At 42.1% G+C, this 14,453-nt stretch overlaps 1 protein-coding gene across 1 annotated transcript; it reads right to left on the reverse strand.

Moving 5' to 3' along the window:
* Positions 1-721: 721 nt before the first annotated feature.
* LOC143419877 (hatching enzyme 1.2-like) lies at positions 722-14,452 on the reverse strand. Its single transcript, XM_076887643.1, has 8 exons — positions 14,421-14,452; positions 11,208-11,365; positions 9,902-10,019; positions 9,591-9,769; positions 7,855-7,936; positions 7,021-7,145; positions 1,247-1,295; positions 722-935 (listed from the first exon to the last, which is right to left on the reverse strand). The coding sequence occupies exons 1-7, from the start codon at positions 14,450-14,452 to the stop codon at positions 1,252-1,254; spliced, it is 738 nt and encodes a 245-aa protein (XP_076743758.1). The 3' UTR covers positions 722-935; positions 1,247-1,251.
* Between the last annotated feature and the right edge of the window lies 1 nt (position 14,453).

Raw genomic sequence — 14,453 nt, forward strand, 5'->3', positions numbered from 1 at the left:
CCTCCCCTCAAACCGGCTGTCACTCCCTAAGCCGTGGTCTGCTGGAGGTTTCTTCCTGTTAAAATGGAGTTCTTCCTCCACACTGACTCCAGGTGCTTGTTAACAGGGGCTCATCTTACTGTTGGGGTTTATTGTAGGGTCTTTATCTTAAACATAAAGCACCATGAGGCGACTGTTGTTTGGATTTGGTACTGTATAAACAAAATTAAAGTGACAGTCCAAAATAAAGTCATTTTAATGAAATTCTTATTTACTCATTGTGAATAAAGTACAGCAGTACATAACACATTTGATTGATGATTGGTGGTTGATTTATTTAAACTAATATAATCATCCTGCTGCAACCAGGTTTCTGTAAGTCAGAGTAAATCAATTTGTTGATCAATTATTAATTCTTGTACTAACAGAGAGAGCAAACCCCAAGTTAGCAGTTCAGTCAACAGTAAAGCAACATGGAGCGAAGGCGGTGTGCATTTCACTTACTCTTTTGACTGGCCTTACTCTTACTTTGAGGAGAGTAATACTGGGAAAATAATATTGTTTTTCTCACTGAAAGCCATTTCCACTCTGTTTGACTGTTACTTAAGTAGATTAACCTTTGGTTTTATATCTTTTTGTCAGGAAAATACTAGTACAAGACTGAGTTCATATCTTTACTTGTTAAATGTGTATTTTTGACCTGTAGACTTGTAGGATTTGTGGAATAAAGAAACAAACTTACTAGAAATGAAAATGAATGTTTATTTTTGTTCATTTTTTAGTATTTCATACAGCTGACTAGCAATTACACAAGCGTGATTGGGATTAAGTCAACGGACAGGTGAAAAGTATAGACAATGATACATTTTCATTTCTCATTTTAAACAAAGCTATTTCAGGCAAATTTGAAAAGCATAAAATTCAAGCTGCATCAATCTCTCCCATCTCTTGGTTGTCTGTGGAAACAGAAAGAAGATGTTACACATATGTAGTATCTGCACAAAAAAATCACAAACACAGGCTGTAAATTGAGGAGATGTGTTCGTCTGGTGTTCTGGTTTATATGCCTTTCACTCATCCCAGCTACATGCTTCTGACCCTGATCAATTAAAATATATGACATTTCATTGTTTTTTGTTTTAAACCAAATGTTTCCACTAAAGTTATCCTGACAAAGCTTTAATTGGTAAAATAAATGTATAGGAACATGATTTTCTATTATAATGAAGTAAACAAAATTCGAAAACATCCGAGCTTATTTACTTACTTTTTCTAGAACAACTTGTTCCTTTGCACAGGTATGGGCACGTTTGAGCCTGTCAAACAACAAACAGAGAGAAATCTTTAAACGCTGCTGCATTTCTTTAAGACACCACATGAACATCTGAGTTTGATGAACAGTTTGATGTACTATATCTATGTTGGTGTTTACTAGTCTCCATGATTGTTCTGTGAAACTAGTGGAGGTAGAAAAGTAAGCCGGGGGCTGAGCAGATAGGTTGAAAGAATTTAAGGTCTTCAGCACACAAAGCAGATAATTAAATAAGCATGCTCTCATGGTTATGATATTCTGAAGCATATTATTATCTATAGACAATAATACCAAACAGAAATTGCTTCCTCTTCCCTCCATTTTGCATCACCCAATGTCAGTTTTGTGTACATATTTGATCTTCAAACACGTTTTACCCCAGTGACGTTGGTTTTTCTGCTTGTTTGTTAACAGGATTCCAGGTTTTTGTGCTTGTCCCAACTTTTTCTATTTATATAATTATTATTTGAGGAGGAGACAGCTTCATAGTACAGTTACATTTTGTTTGAATTTTGAAAACCTCTCAACCTTTAAGCACAAATGGGTGCAGTAGTAGGTTTGGAAACTAAAGGTGGTGCAGAAAAACGGCAAGTAGACTGGCACTTATACAGTGTTTTTGTGCTCTAATTGAGCACTCAAAATTCTTATTAGCCAGTCGCACAAACATTCATGTAAATGCTCTTTCTTATACTTAAGTACCAGACACACATTTGCACAAATTTATCAATAGCGACTCAGAGTTCAGTATCTTGCTCAAGGTCATTTCAAAATACTTCTTGGTGTTGTCTCAGTCTGGAGTATCACTTCCTGTTCTATCTTACAGTGGTATTTTTGCATTGCTTATCTGTGTAGCCAATTTAATTAAAAACTTATAGATAACGTCTTATTTCATAGTGTAATCTTCCTGCGCTTTATCCAAAGCACACTCTGTTGAATCACCCACTAATTATATTTACAGTGTTCAGTCACTGTGTCTTTAGGGATTCGCTAGCTTAGCATTAGCTCTTCACCTGTCTCTCCTACTCTTTCCTGCTCAGATGTTTAGTTACCCCTTGGCCTACTTTACTAATAACTATACTTGTTATAAATGTAGCTTGTTTGTAGCTCCGGAGGCCCCGTCAGTTCTCTTCCATCGGATTTTCCCGAGCAGTTGGGAAAACATGATTGCTGAGTGATGGTGAGGAGGAAGCGTAGTCCTAAATAGAAGCCCCCGGTACACTACCAACCCAACCATGTGTTGAAGCATTTTTCCCCACATGGCGACACACCTGGAACATCTATACATCCATCCATTTTCTTCAGATTCTCTGGGGCCGGGTAGCAACCTAAGCAGAAAAGCCCAGACCTCCCTCTCCCTAGCTCAGGGGTGGGCAACTCCAGGCTTCGAGGGCCGGTGTCCCTGCAGGTTTTAGATGTGTCCTCGAACCAACACAGCTGATTTAAACGGCTAAATTAGCTCCTCAACCTGTCCTGAAGTTCTTCAGAGGCCTGGTAACGAACTAATCATGTGATTCAGGTGTGTTGACCCAAGGTGAGATCTAAAACCTGCAGGGACACCGGCCCTCGTGGACTGAGAATGCCCACCCCTGCCCTAGCTGCCTCCTCCAGCTTGTCCAGGGGAACACCAAGGAGTTCCCATACCACCCAAGAGATATTATCTAGAGTTGGATGTCTCGAGACTGGTCTTGGTCTCGAGACCACTTTTACGTGGTCTTGGTCTCGACTGACTTTGGTCTCGGTCTTGGTCTCGCTGTTTCGGTCTTGCATTCTCAAATCGACATAGTGTTCGGGAGATTTGGAGTCAACCATCAGCGGAGCGGGGGGGTGGCTTACTGGGCTTAAGCCCGGGTCATTTTTTCAGAAGCATGGGGTCTTTTGGAGTGTAATTTGTTAGTTAGATGCCTGACTGACAACTGTATAAAACAAAAACAACACACGAAGCTAGAGATGGACCGATCCGATATTACGTATCGGTATCGGTCCGATACTGACCTAAATTACTGGATCGGATATCGGAGAAAAATAAAAAATGTAATCCGATCCATTAAATATCACGAAAGCACCTCGCAAAACTTGCAACACGCCGTAACTCACCTCAGAACGTTAGCACTCGGAGCAGTATGCATCACGTGATAGAGCAGCTGTGGCATGCCGGACCTGTCGGTGGTCTGGATAGCATGTGGAGCTTCGCTAGCAACCTGGCATTTCATCTCCGACAAAGTTATCCCCGAGAGAAGTAAAGCAAGTGTGTAAGTCCATCTCTGAATGTTTGTAAAGCATTCCCACGTTAAGCTTAACAAGCGACTGCCTCTCGCTCTCCGGCTGCTACTTCAATCATGAAACTGCTTAATGATCAGCTGATCGGCTTTTCTGTCGCGAGTCCGTCTCTCTTGTTTGTTTTTGGCCCACTTTGCACCAGAAAGAGGAAACCAGCGGCTGAACAACAGCAGCACGTTTAAGCTTGATAAGCTGTTGTTAGAATTTATTTATTATTACTTTCTACTCGAGGATCTTTTTCTATGTAGCTGACGGCTGGTAACTGTGCAGGGGCGGATCTAGCAAAGTTTAGCCAGGGGGGCCGATAGGGCATGAACAGGGAAAAGGGGGCACAAAGACATACTTTTCTTTCTTATTCTCATTTAAAATGTCTAGCTTTTAATAAATAATTATCTGACACCCAAAGTTTTAATTTGATGTAAAATGAATAGAAGTCAATTACTGTATATAGTGACTATTAAGTCTAATATATACCCTAGTAAGCTATAGTACTTTTTACTTTGGGAAGGTACCATCTGTGCAGTCTGCAATTTTGTTGAAGAAAGATGTTGAATCTATTTAATATTTCTTGAAAAATAATTGATTTCTGTGCATTTTTTTTCACACTGCATCAAATTAAGGTTGATTACGTCGATTAAGCATCATGAGGTGGAGCGTGAGGGGTGGTTCCCTATTTTTTATTTATTTATTTTTGTTGTTGCTGGGAGTTGGAACCCTATTAGTTAGGTTGCTTAATATTTACGCTAAGTACTCTTTAAAATACCAGAATAGGGAGGATGGTGTAGGTCTAAGTTTATTAGATTGATCAGTATTGCTGAACTATGAAATATTTTTTTTGTATACAGGTATAACAGAATAGCTTTAGTGTAGTTGTTGTTTTAAACTTGAGTATGAACTTGCAGACTTGCAAAATGCAGCAAGATATTTAAAAAACAGTTTTGTTGATTAAAAAACACTATATCGGATTCATATCGGTATCGGCAGATATCCAAATTTATGATATCGGTATCGGACATAAAAAAGTGGTATCGTGCCATCTCTACACGAAGCACAGAGCGCACCGTCGTAAATTCCCCCTAATTTTGATATGATCCGAGCTCAGGCACTAGGCGACTGAGCACAGCACACATGTGAGCGAGAAGCTGCTGCCTGCGAGTTTGCTGCAGACAGAGGAGAGCTTAAGTTTGACCAGGTACCAAAGCAAATCATTCATACTGAACTAATAATGTAAATATGACGGTGTATCACAAAAGATTGATATCAAACTGATCACTTGGTTGCGTTACTTGCTCTTCGAGTGAATCAACAAATAGACAAATAAAAAGCCGAACAGCAACGCTGATTTTTTAGAGTCTTAGCTTTCATTTCATATTTTCAGTTGTTTCCCTCCACGGCTAAACAAACCCTCTCAATCGGTTTCAGTTGTGTACTGATGAACACAACAATGGACATAAGGAGCTTCTTTCAAAGAAAAAACTCTGGTAGATGTTATTTTATATATTATGCTTTGGATGTTGTTCAGTATATCTATGCAAAACAAGAGGGATTTCAATACACAGCAGGATATTCACAGTTGAAACCAGATGTTTACACTTTATGGAAAAAACATAAAAACTTTTTTTTACTGTTAAACATCAGTTTAGAGTAAACTTCTGTTTTAGATAAATAAATATTGAAATATCTTTCGAATTAGTTAAATGTCAGAATAAAGAGAGACAGAGCTTCTATTTTTATCACTTTCATCAAATGTAGGAGTACATATACACTAAGTTTATTGTTAATTAATAAGAAAACTGCAGACGATTCCATTCTGAGCTGAAGAAGCTTCTGATTGGTTCGTAGAGTCCATGTGAGTAAACTGGTGGCACAGCTGTGGATGCATATAAGGCAAAACACAGAGCCTGTTTCTGTGACATGGGAACATCAGGAGATGTCAACCAAAACACCAGGAACAGAATTGTGGAGCTCCATAAGTGTGGCTCAGTTTGAATACAATTTGGTGCCATTTGCAATTAAGAAATACAGACAGTTTGATGCAGCCCCGACTTTGTTCTGCCTTGCTGCTTAATTAAAAAAATAGTTTAAGGTGTCCTGCATATGTGATTTTTTTTTCCTATATGAAGTCATTCTTTTTTGAACAAAACTCAAAATAGAGCCTGATAATCTTTCAGTCATTTCTACCCTCACCTAATTTCCTTAAATTCCTGTGTGAGAGCTGCTCGGCTCTCACACAGGGGCTCAGCTATGCTCCAATCCCTCCATACTGCGGCCAATCACATGCGAGGATATAGGATAATATCATTATGTGAAAAACAGAGAGGGTGAGAGACGCGACAGTCACGTGGAGCGTGCGTCTGTCCTCTCAGTGAGTAAGATAGTGGACAGCGGTGAGGAGGGCTGTGTGAAAGCAAAAACACATAAATATGCCTGACACCCGTAAACGAAACAGCATCTGGCTGCAGTTTAAAGACTTTTTTTGTCTCGGTCTTTGTCTCATCTTAACTTGGTTATTTCTTGGTCTCGGATTAGGCGGTCTTGACTACAAGTGTAATATTATCTCACCAGTGGGTCTACTCCAGGGCTTGTCCCAGTGGGACATGCCCAGAACACCTCACCCAGGAGGCATCCTTGTCAGATGCCCGAACAACCTCAACTGGCTTCGTCCGATGTGGAGGAGCAGCGGCTCTACTCTGAACCCCTCCCGGATGGCTGAAATCCTCACCCTATCTCTAGGGTAGAGGGCAGCCACCCTTTGGAGGAAGCTCATTTCTGACGCTTGTATCCACAATCTCATTCTTTCGGTCACTACCCAAAGCTCGTGACCATAGGTGAGAGCAGGGACATAAATCCACCAGTAAATCGAGAGCCTCAGACTTGGATGTTCTGACTTCCTGTCTGTTCACACTCTGGTGCTAACCACTCCAAACAAAATCAAACAAAATTGGTGTCAATCAATTGTGCTACATTTCTGCTGGTTTGTGCTACAAAAATTTTCGTTTGTGCCGCTATCATTTTAAAGATATTATCTAAAGTTTTTAGAGAACTCACACATGCACTGATAAACACAGTCCCACCCACATTCCAAGGATTCCCTCTATAAACCACCACTGTGCAATAACTATTTATATGTAAATACTGTCCAATACTGTCCAAGTGCTGCAGAAACTAAAACTCACTTCCTGCAACCTCCATCCGGTCGAAGCAGATGGCTGCCATGACCTCTGTTTACTTGTTTATAAGACAGGAGGGAGGTCTTTACCTTACAATATAAAGTGCTTTGAGGCAACTGTTGTTGTGATTTGACGCTATAAAAATAAAATTGAATTAAACTAATTGAATTTAGAGTGGAGTAGCCAAGAACTGAACCACTGACCTTCCAACTGTTAATCCAGCTTCCTTTTTTCTTTATAAAAAAGGAAAGAAAAAGAAACGAAAAGAAACGAGGTACATACTGCAGGTATAAAGGCGATTCACTCGAAGGATGTCATTGGCACTCATCTCTGTAGCTCTGCCAATGGCTACATTCTCATCGGGTATGGGAACGATGGTTGGCTCCCTGTCTCTTGAGAAGGCAAACCTGGGGTGCAAACACACAGTAGTAAGGCAAATTGTGATTGTAGTCTCAAACAAGTGTCATTATAACAACTACAAAGAGAAGGCTAAAAACATGAAATTATAATATGGGCTTCAGCTTGAGCAATGCAGCAGGGAAAGGTCAGTCAAGAGGATTATCTACCTAATTATTACCTAATTGACTCTGCCAAACAGAGTCCTTATTGCCATTTCAAACATTTAACAGAATGGGATATAAATGTTTCAAGGTTTATCATCTGCCCAAAAAGAGCCCAAAGGCAAAGTCCTGCACGCCATTATTGTCCATCATGTAGCATTTGCTCGTTAGGCAGCAAGCTAGCACTCTGTGATGAGCTAATGTGGCTTTTGTCTATAAATGTGTGCGTTGTAGGCAGCTGCAATATTATTACTGATAATAAAATTATCATCATTATTATTGTTATTATTATTATTGTTATAGCACTCAATGTGTAAACTGTTTCATTGGTTACCACAGCTTTATACTGGTTTGAATTACTGGTTTTCTCAATGGCCAGTGTGGTAAGAGAAGTTGATTACAACACACATGTACACAGGATGTAGAAAATTAAAATCTTGAAAATGAAAGGACTGAAAACAGATAAAACTGTGTCAAATAAAACTGTGTTATTATGACATAATTTTTAAATAAATATACATTTGAAGCATGTTCAGGGAGTGAACTGATATCTTACCTTCCATAGTGCATAACAGAGTTGTAGTCATAGGGAGTATCAAGGTTCCTTGTGTTGATTTTCCTAAAGTTATGCTCCATCCCTGTGGGGGTTCAAACAACTCAGTCAATGTTTGTCTCTTACTCCAGGCTGAGCATTAAAATGTCACAAAAGTTCAGTTCACCCTACAGCTGTGTGAGAGCACCTGGGTAACTTTTTTCCTTTGCACAAAAACAAAGAAATCTATTGATTTGTGTCCATGGACACAAGAGCTTTCCAGCTTTAAAGAGAGAGCTCTCCATATGGACATGGGAGGGCTGGGACAGTTGTAAGTCATTTCACCTTGCGCTTCCACATAGTGACTTGTGCATTTATTTTGATGCTACTTTTACACTTAAGAGGTGTGACTTCTTTTGCTGCTGACTTCCATTTTGAATAATGTTTGCCTATGTTAACCCTTTCACGCATGGTGGTTGCTACAGTTTACAGCTATTTAAAGGCCGTGTTCTTGTATTTGTGTCACTGCTGATGGTATACTTGCAAAATAAACCATTACACACTGATGTGTCACACCCACTGGTCGTTTAATGTTACAATAGATGTATGAAATGTTTCATTGTAATTTTATTATTTAACCCTGTCATGCATGAATTATGACAAACTCAATCAGGATTTATTTGTGTTCATCTTTTCATGCCTAAAGATGAATACAAATACTTAAGAAAATAAATCCTGATTGAGTTTGTCATAATTCATGCATGACAGGGTTAATATACAAAAACTACTCAGGTTTGGACAATAAAATTACTTGGTTAACTTTAATACTTTTTGTTAATATTCAATTCAATTTTATTTATACAGCACCAAAGCATAACAAGGCACTTTATATTGAAAGGTAGACCCTCCAATAATACATACAGAGAAAAACCCAACAATCATATGACCCCCTTTGAGCAAGCACTCTGGCGACAGTGGCTCAGGGAGGGGCGCCATCCGCCGTGACAGGTTGGGGTGAGTGAAGGAATGCAGGTCAAAAGACTAATATACAACACATATCCATCCATCCATTCGCGTCCACTTATCCTTTTCAGGGTCGCGGGGGGCGCTGGAGCCTATCCCAGCTGTCATAGGGCGAGAGGCGGGGTACACCCTGGACAGGTCGCCAGTCTGTCGCAGGGCCAACACACAGGGACAGACAACCATTCGCACTCACATTCACACCTATGGGCAATTTGGATTAACCAATTAACCTATCCCCACAAGCTGCATGTCTTTGGACGGTGGGAGGAAGCCGGAGTACCCGGAGAGAACCCACGCAAACACGGGGAAAACATGCACACTCCACACAGAAAGACCCCGGCCTGATGGTGGAATTGAACTCAGGACCTTCTTGCTGTGCGGCAGCAGTGCTAACCATCGTGCCACCGTGCTGCACACACATATACATACATCTTTTTTTGAAAAGCACAGAGGAACAAAACATTCTTCCAATTCAAATAGATTAGTCTCAAACTTATAAATAAATTTAATAAATAAATAAAAGAATTCCACAGACAGATTTGATTATTGTGAATGTTTCACATTTTGCCCTACATTGTTTGTACTTTGGGTTGTTTGAAATATTCTAAAAAAACATGATTATTGCTCTACTGTTGGTAAATGAACTGTCATTTATGTAGAAGTTTTTTTTGTCATCCTGACCACTTAAAGATTTTTTCTGACTGTTGTTTCTGGCTGTTGTTTGTCATGTGACCCACCTGGGATGACGTTCTCTAGCAAGATGCGTACATGTTGGTCTCTGTCTGAACGCGTCTGTTCATGGTCGAAGCCCAGGGCATGGAGCACCTCGTGTTGGACTATCTGGTGGAAAACACAGCCCTGGCGACTCAGTGACACTATCTGGCCACCCCCACGACGCCCAACAAAAGAGTAACACCTGAAAAAGAGCGGTAAATAAAAATTTTATGACAAACCAGTAAAACAGCTTCCTCACTCAGAACATCCTGCGTTAGATGAAAAGTTTGCCTGTAGAATTCAAGTATAAATGCCTACTTTGTGTTGGACTTACCCATCACGAGACTGAATGTCCAGAAAGTCTCTTTCTCTGCTCTGGGGCCTAAAGCTGACGCACGTGGCTGCTTCAAATGACCTCAGACCTTGCTCGATGACGTCACGTTCCCTGCGGGCTTCACAGAAAAACATGTATTGTGGTTCTAGTTTGTTGTGGCATTATATTCAACTAAGACTGAGCACAATGCTGCTACTCCTGAGTAACTGCTTACTACTTACACTGGCCTATAAATCAATCAAATCTATGTTACTGCCTCAAAATCAGCTGATGTTTTTGTACAACTTTAATGAATTTATAGAAAGCATAAAATATTCTTCATTATGTTGGCTTGAAGCTTGTAAAGATTGGTCATAACATTGAACTGCTCCCCCCCAGTATCTTTGATGTGGCATAGCTAACAGAAATTTTCAGGGTAAAATACATCTGTCCCATTTTATCTACATATCTTAACTATAACTAACTTTGAGTGTTATTATATTGGGATATATCATAGGTTCAATAACAAGACACCCCCAGTGTAATGTCTGTGGCACTCTGGATGCTTTGTCAGGTAATTCCCTGGAGAAAACTTGTCAAACTTGCCAAAAAAAATAAATAAATTTTTTTTGATTGTGACACTGGAAGAAGGTGTAAATTTTATTTGTAGTTTCCTCTAACTAGTTCCTGCACTTTTGAATTAAAGAGCGCCTCTTGGGTTGGATTGAGCCAAAAGCACAATGGAAGGAAAAAGGCATTAGAACCGAGAAAACAGCAATTTTATCTGCAACATTAAGGTCTTCAAAATTGCGACTGAATATCTTGTATCAGTCTCCATGCTAAGCTTTGGCAAAGCTTTATATATAATTTTATATTACATCTATCTGATACAGATTGATGTATATTTAGGTTGTTTTTTTTTATATATCGGAGGAAATTTATGTGTAACTGACTAATTCCTTTTTTAATAAACTGTCCTTTTCAGTTTCCTTGGTAGTATTTTTAAACTCTTTGTATTCTCTGTACACAAAAACCTTTCTGTATGTCATTAAAATACTTGTTTAGTGTTTAGTCTTTTGACCAAACAGCTGTATTTGAAGCCCTGAGATGAGAACCCGTTGATTTCTCTTTGTATTTAGAGGACACTAAAATGTGGAATCTCAGAGGGAAAAGGTTTGGGAAGCAGCTTTGCCCACTAATGGAAAAAAAAACAAACCCCAAAACAAACCCTACAGACGGAGAAAATCATTCTAATAGTTTTCAGTTAAACCTGAAAAATTAGCAGAAAGCTCAATAAAAAGGAATGTTTCCATGTATCTAGACTTACAGTACTGGTCGGAGATTCGATAAGGTACAACAACTCTGCCATTGTTTTTAGGCCACAAACAGCCTCGAGCCGTACACGGATCAGCGTTCTGTAGACCTGTTGGCACTGCTATGTCTCCAAATATGACCAGAGGTTCATCCTCTGGACTTTGCCTCCTCCTGTGTCTTATGTTTTACGGAGTCGTGGCTCAGCGAGGACATCCCGGACTGCGCGCTCAAGCTGGAGGGCTTCCATCTGCTGCGCGCGGACCGGCAGGCCGCTCTCTCCGGTAAAACCAAAGGTGGAGGTGTCTGCTTCTACATCAATAGTGGCTGGTGCACAGATGTAACAGTGATTGCTCAGCACTGCTCTCCCTCTCTGGAATATCTTTTTATTCACTGCAAACCGTTTTATTCTCCGCGGGAGTTTGCTTCATTCATCCTGGCCGCTGTTTACATCCCGCCAGACGCAGATGCGCAGGCAGCTCAGTGCACACTCGCGGAGCAGATTCTCCACACGGAGCGGACATTCCCGGACTCTCTCATCATTGCTCTTGGGGACTTTAACAAAGCCAATCTGAGCCATGAGCTTCCAAAATATAAGCAGTATATTAAATGCCCGACCAGAGAGGAGAGGACATTAGACCACTGCTACAGCACGATCAGCGGGGCCTATCGCGCAGTGCCCCGCGCTTCACTCGGACTTTCTGATCACGTCATGATCCACCTAATCCCCGCGTACAGACAGAGGCTGAAGCTCTCCAAACCTGTCGTGAGGACTAAAAAACTGTGGAGCAACGAGGCTGTGGAGGAGCTTCGCACGTGTTTGGAGACCACAGACTGGGACACAATGAAGGCTGCTTCTAACAGCTTGGACGAGTTTACGGACACTGTCACCTCCTATATCCACTTCTGTGAGGACAGCATTGTGCCATCACGCACCAGGGTGAGTTATAACAATGACAAACCCTGGTTTACTCCTAAACTCAAAAAGCTGTGGCTGGAAAAGTGTAAGGCATTCAGAAGCAGAGACAGGGACTGCTACAGAGAGGCCAAGTACAGGTTCACTAAAGAAGTGGACATTGCCAAACATCAGCACTCTGAGAAGATGCAGCAGCAGATCTCAGAGAATGACTCGGCCTCTGTGTGGAAAGGTTTTAGGAATATTACAAACTACAAGCCTAAAACCCCCACTCCACTGATGACTTGCTCTTAGCCAACACCCTTAACAACTTCTACTGCCGTTTTGACGAGCCATCAGGCAGCCTTCACACCTCCAACGACCCCAACAATAGAGGCACTTTGGACACTCATTCCCCCACCTCCCCCCCCTCCATAGAGCCATCACCACCTTCAAACTGTTCACCTGCAACACCCGCCCCCTCACCCCACACAAAAGAGGATTTCACACCACCTCCTCCGACCACAACTCTTCATATTCATGAAGCAGATGTGAGGAAGCAGTTTAGGAGTCTGAATGCTCGGAAAGCTCCCGGCCCAGACGGTGTGTCTCCTGCCACCCTCAGACACTGTGCAAACGAGCTGGCCCCAGTGTTTTCTGGCATCTTCAACTCCTCACTGCAGGCATGTCATGTGCCTGCCTGCTTCAAGTCCTCCACCATAATCCCTGTCCCCAAGAAACCTAGGATCACTGGACTAAATGACTACAGACCCGTGGCTCTGACATCTGTGGTCATGAAGTCATTTGAGCGCCTAGTTCTCTCCCATCTCAAGACCCTCACGGCCCCCCTCCTGGACCCCCTGCAGTTTGCATATAGAGCCAACAGGTCTGTAGACGACGCCATCAACATGGCCCTACACTTCATCCTGCAGCATCTGGACTCCCCAGGAACCTACGCCAGGATCCTGTTTGTGGACTTCAGCTCTGCCTTCAACACCATCCTTCCAGACCATCTCCGAGACAAGCTTTCCCGGATGAATGTGCCTGATCCCATCTGCCGGTGGATCACTGACTTCCTGACGGACAGGAAGCAGCACGTGAGGCTGGGAAAGAATGTCTCGGACTCCCGGACCATCAGCACCGGCTCCCCTCAGGGCTGTGTTCTTTCTCCTCTGCTCTTCTCCCTGTACACCAACTGCTGCACCTCCACCCACCAGTCTGTCAAGCTAATCAAGTTCGCAGATGACACCACCGTCATTGGGCTCATCTCGGACGGGGACGAGTCTGCCTACAGGAGAGAGGTTGAACGTCTGGTGTCTTGGTGCAGCCACAACAACCTGGTGCTGAATGCCCAGAAGACAGTGGAGATTATTGTGGACTTCAGGAAGCACACAGCCCCACTCCCCCCCATCATCCTGACTGACACCCCCATCACCTCTGTGGACTCATTCCGCTTCCTGGGTACCACCATCACCCAGGACCTGAAGTGGGAGCCCACCATCACCTCCGTCATCAAGAAAGCCCAGCAGAGGATGTACTTCCTGAGGCAGCTGAAGAAATTCAACCTGCCAACACGGACGATGATGCAATTCTACACTGCAATCATCGAGTCCATCCTCACCTCCTCCATCACCGTGTGGTACGCTGGAGCCACTATCAGGGACAAACAGAGACTGCAGCGTGTTGTGCGCTCTGCTGAGAAGGTGATTGGCTGCAGACTCCCATCTCTGCAGGACCTGTACACCTCCAGGACACTGCGGCGTGCAGCCCGGATCTCAGCTGACCCTTCTCACCCTGGACACAGTCTGTTTGACCTGCTCCCCTCAGGCAGGAGGCTCCGGTCCATTCGCACCAGAACCTCTCGCCACAAGAACAGTTTCTTCCCCTCTGCTGTTGGACACATAAACAATAACCACATGATTGTCCCCGCCACTAACACATGACCCTACGCTGTGTAACTGCATCATTTCATGTTTGGCACTGATCACCACCTGCACTCATGTATATATCTTTCTACGTAGCACTCATAATTCTTATTCTCATGTATATATCTCATGTATATCTCATGCACATATCTTTCTTTCTACATAGCACTTTAATTCTTATTGTCTGCACTGAAGCACCGCAGCAATTTCCTAATGTTGTAAACCTCAACATCTGGCAATAAACCCATTCTGATTCTGATTCTGATTCTGATTCTGATCCAAGTTCTTCCCTGTAAAGTATGGAAAGAAAAACATATTTTCCGTGTACTTTCGATGGTTTCATTAACACATCAACTCAGTTTTTAAGGTTAGCCCCTGGATGTTGTTACTAAAGCTGTATATTTACTACTGATGAATAGGAACTGAAGTGAAGTTGAACATA

This window comes from Maylandia zebra, linkage group LG1 (genome assembly GCF_041146795.1).
Source record: "Maylandia zebra isolate NMK-2024a linkage group LG1, Mzebra_GT3a, whole genome shotgun sequence".
In the NCBI taxonomy this organism is placed as follows: Eukaryota; Metazoa; Chordata; class Actinopteri; order Cichliformes; family Cichlidae; genus Maylandia; species Maylandia zebra.

Coding starts and splice junctions, on each gene's coding strand:
- LOC143419877 (XM_076887643.1), bottom strand. CDS start 14,452: ATGTTCAACTTCACTTCAGTTCCTATTCATCA. Junction 11,366..14,420: donor ACTTCAGTTCCTATTCATCA/GTAGTAAATATA, acceptor CATAAGACACAG/GAGGAGGCAAAGTCCAGAGG. Junction 1,296..7,020: donor GAATCGCCTTTATACCTGCA/GTATGTACCTCG, acceptor GTTGTTTGACAG/GCTCAAACGTGCCCATACCT.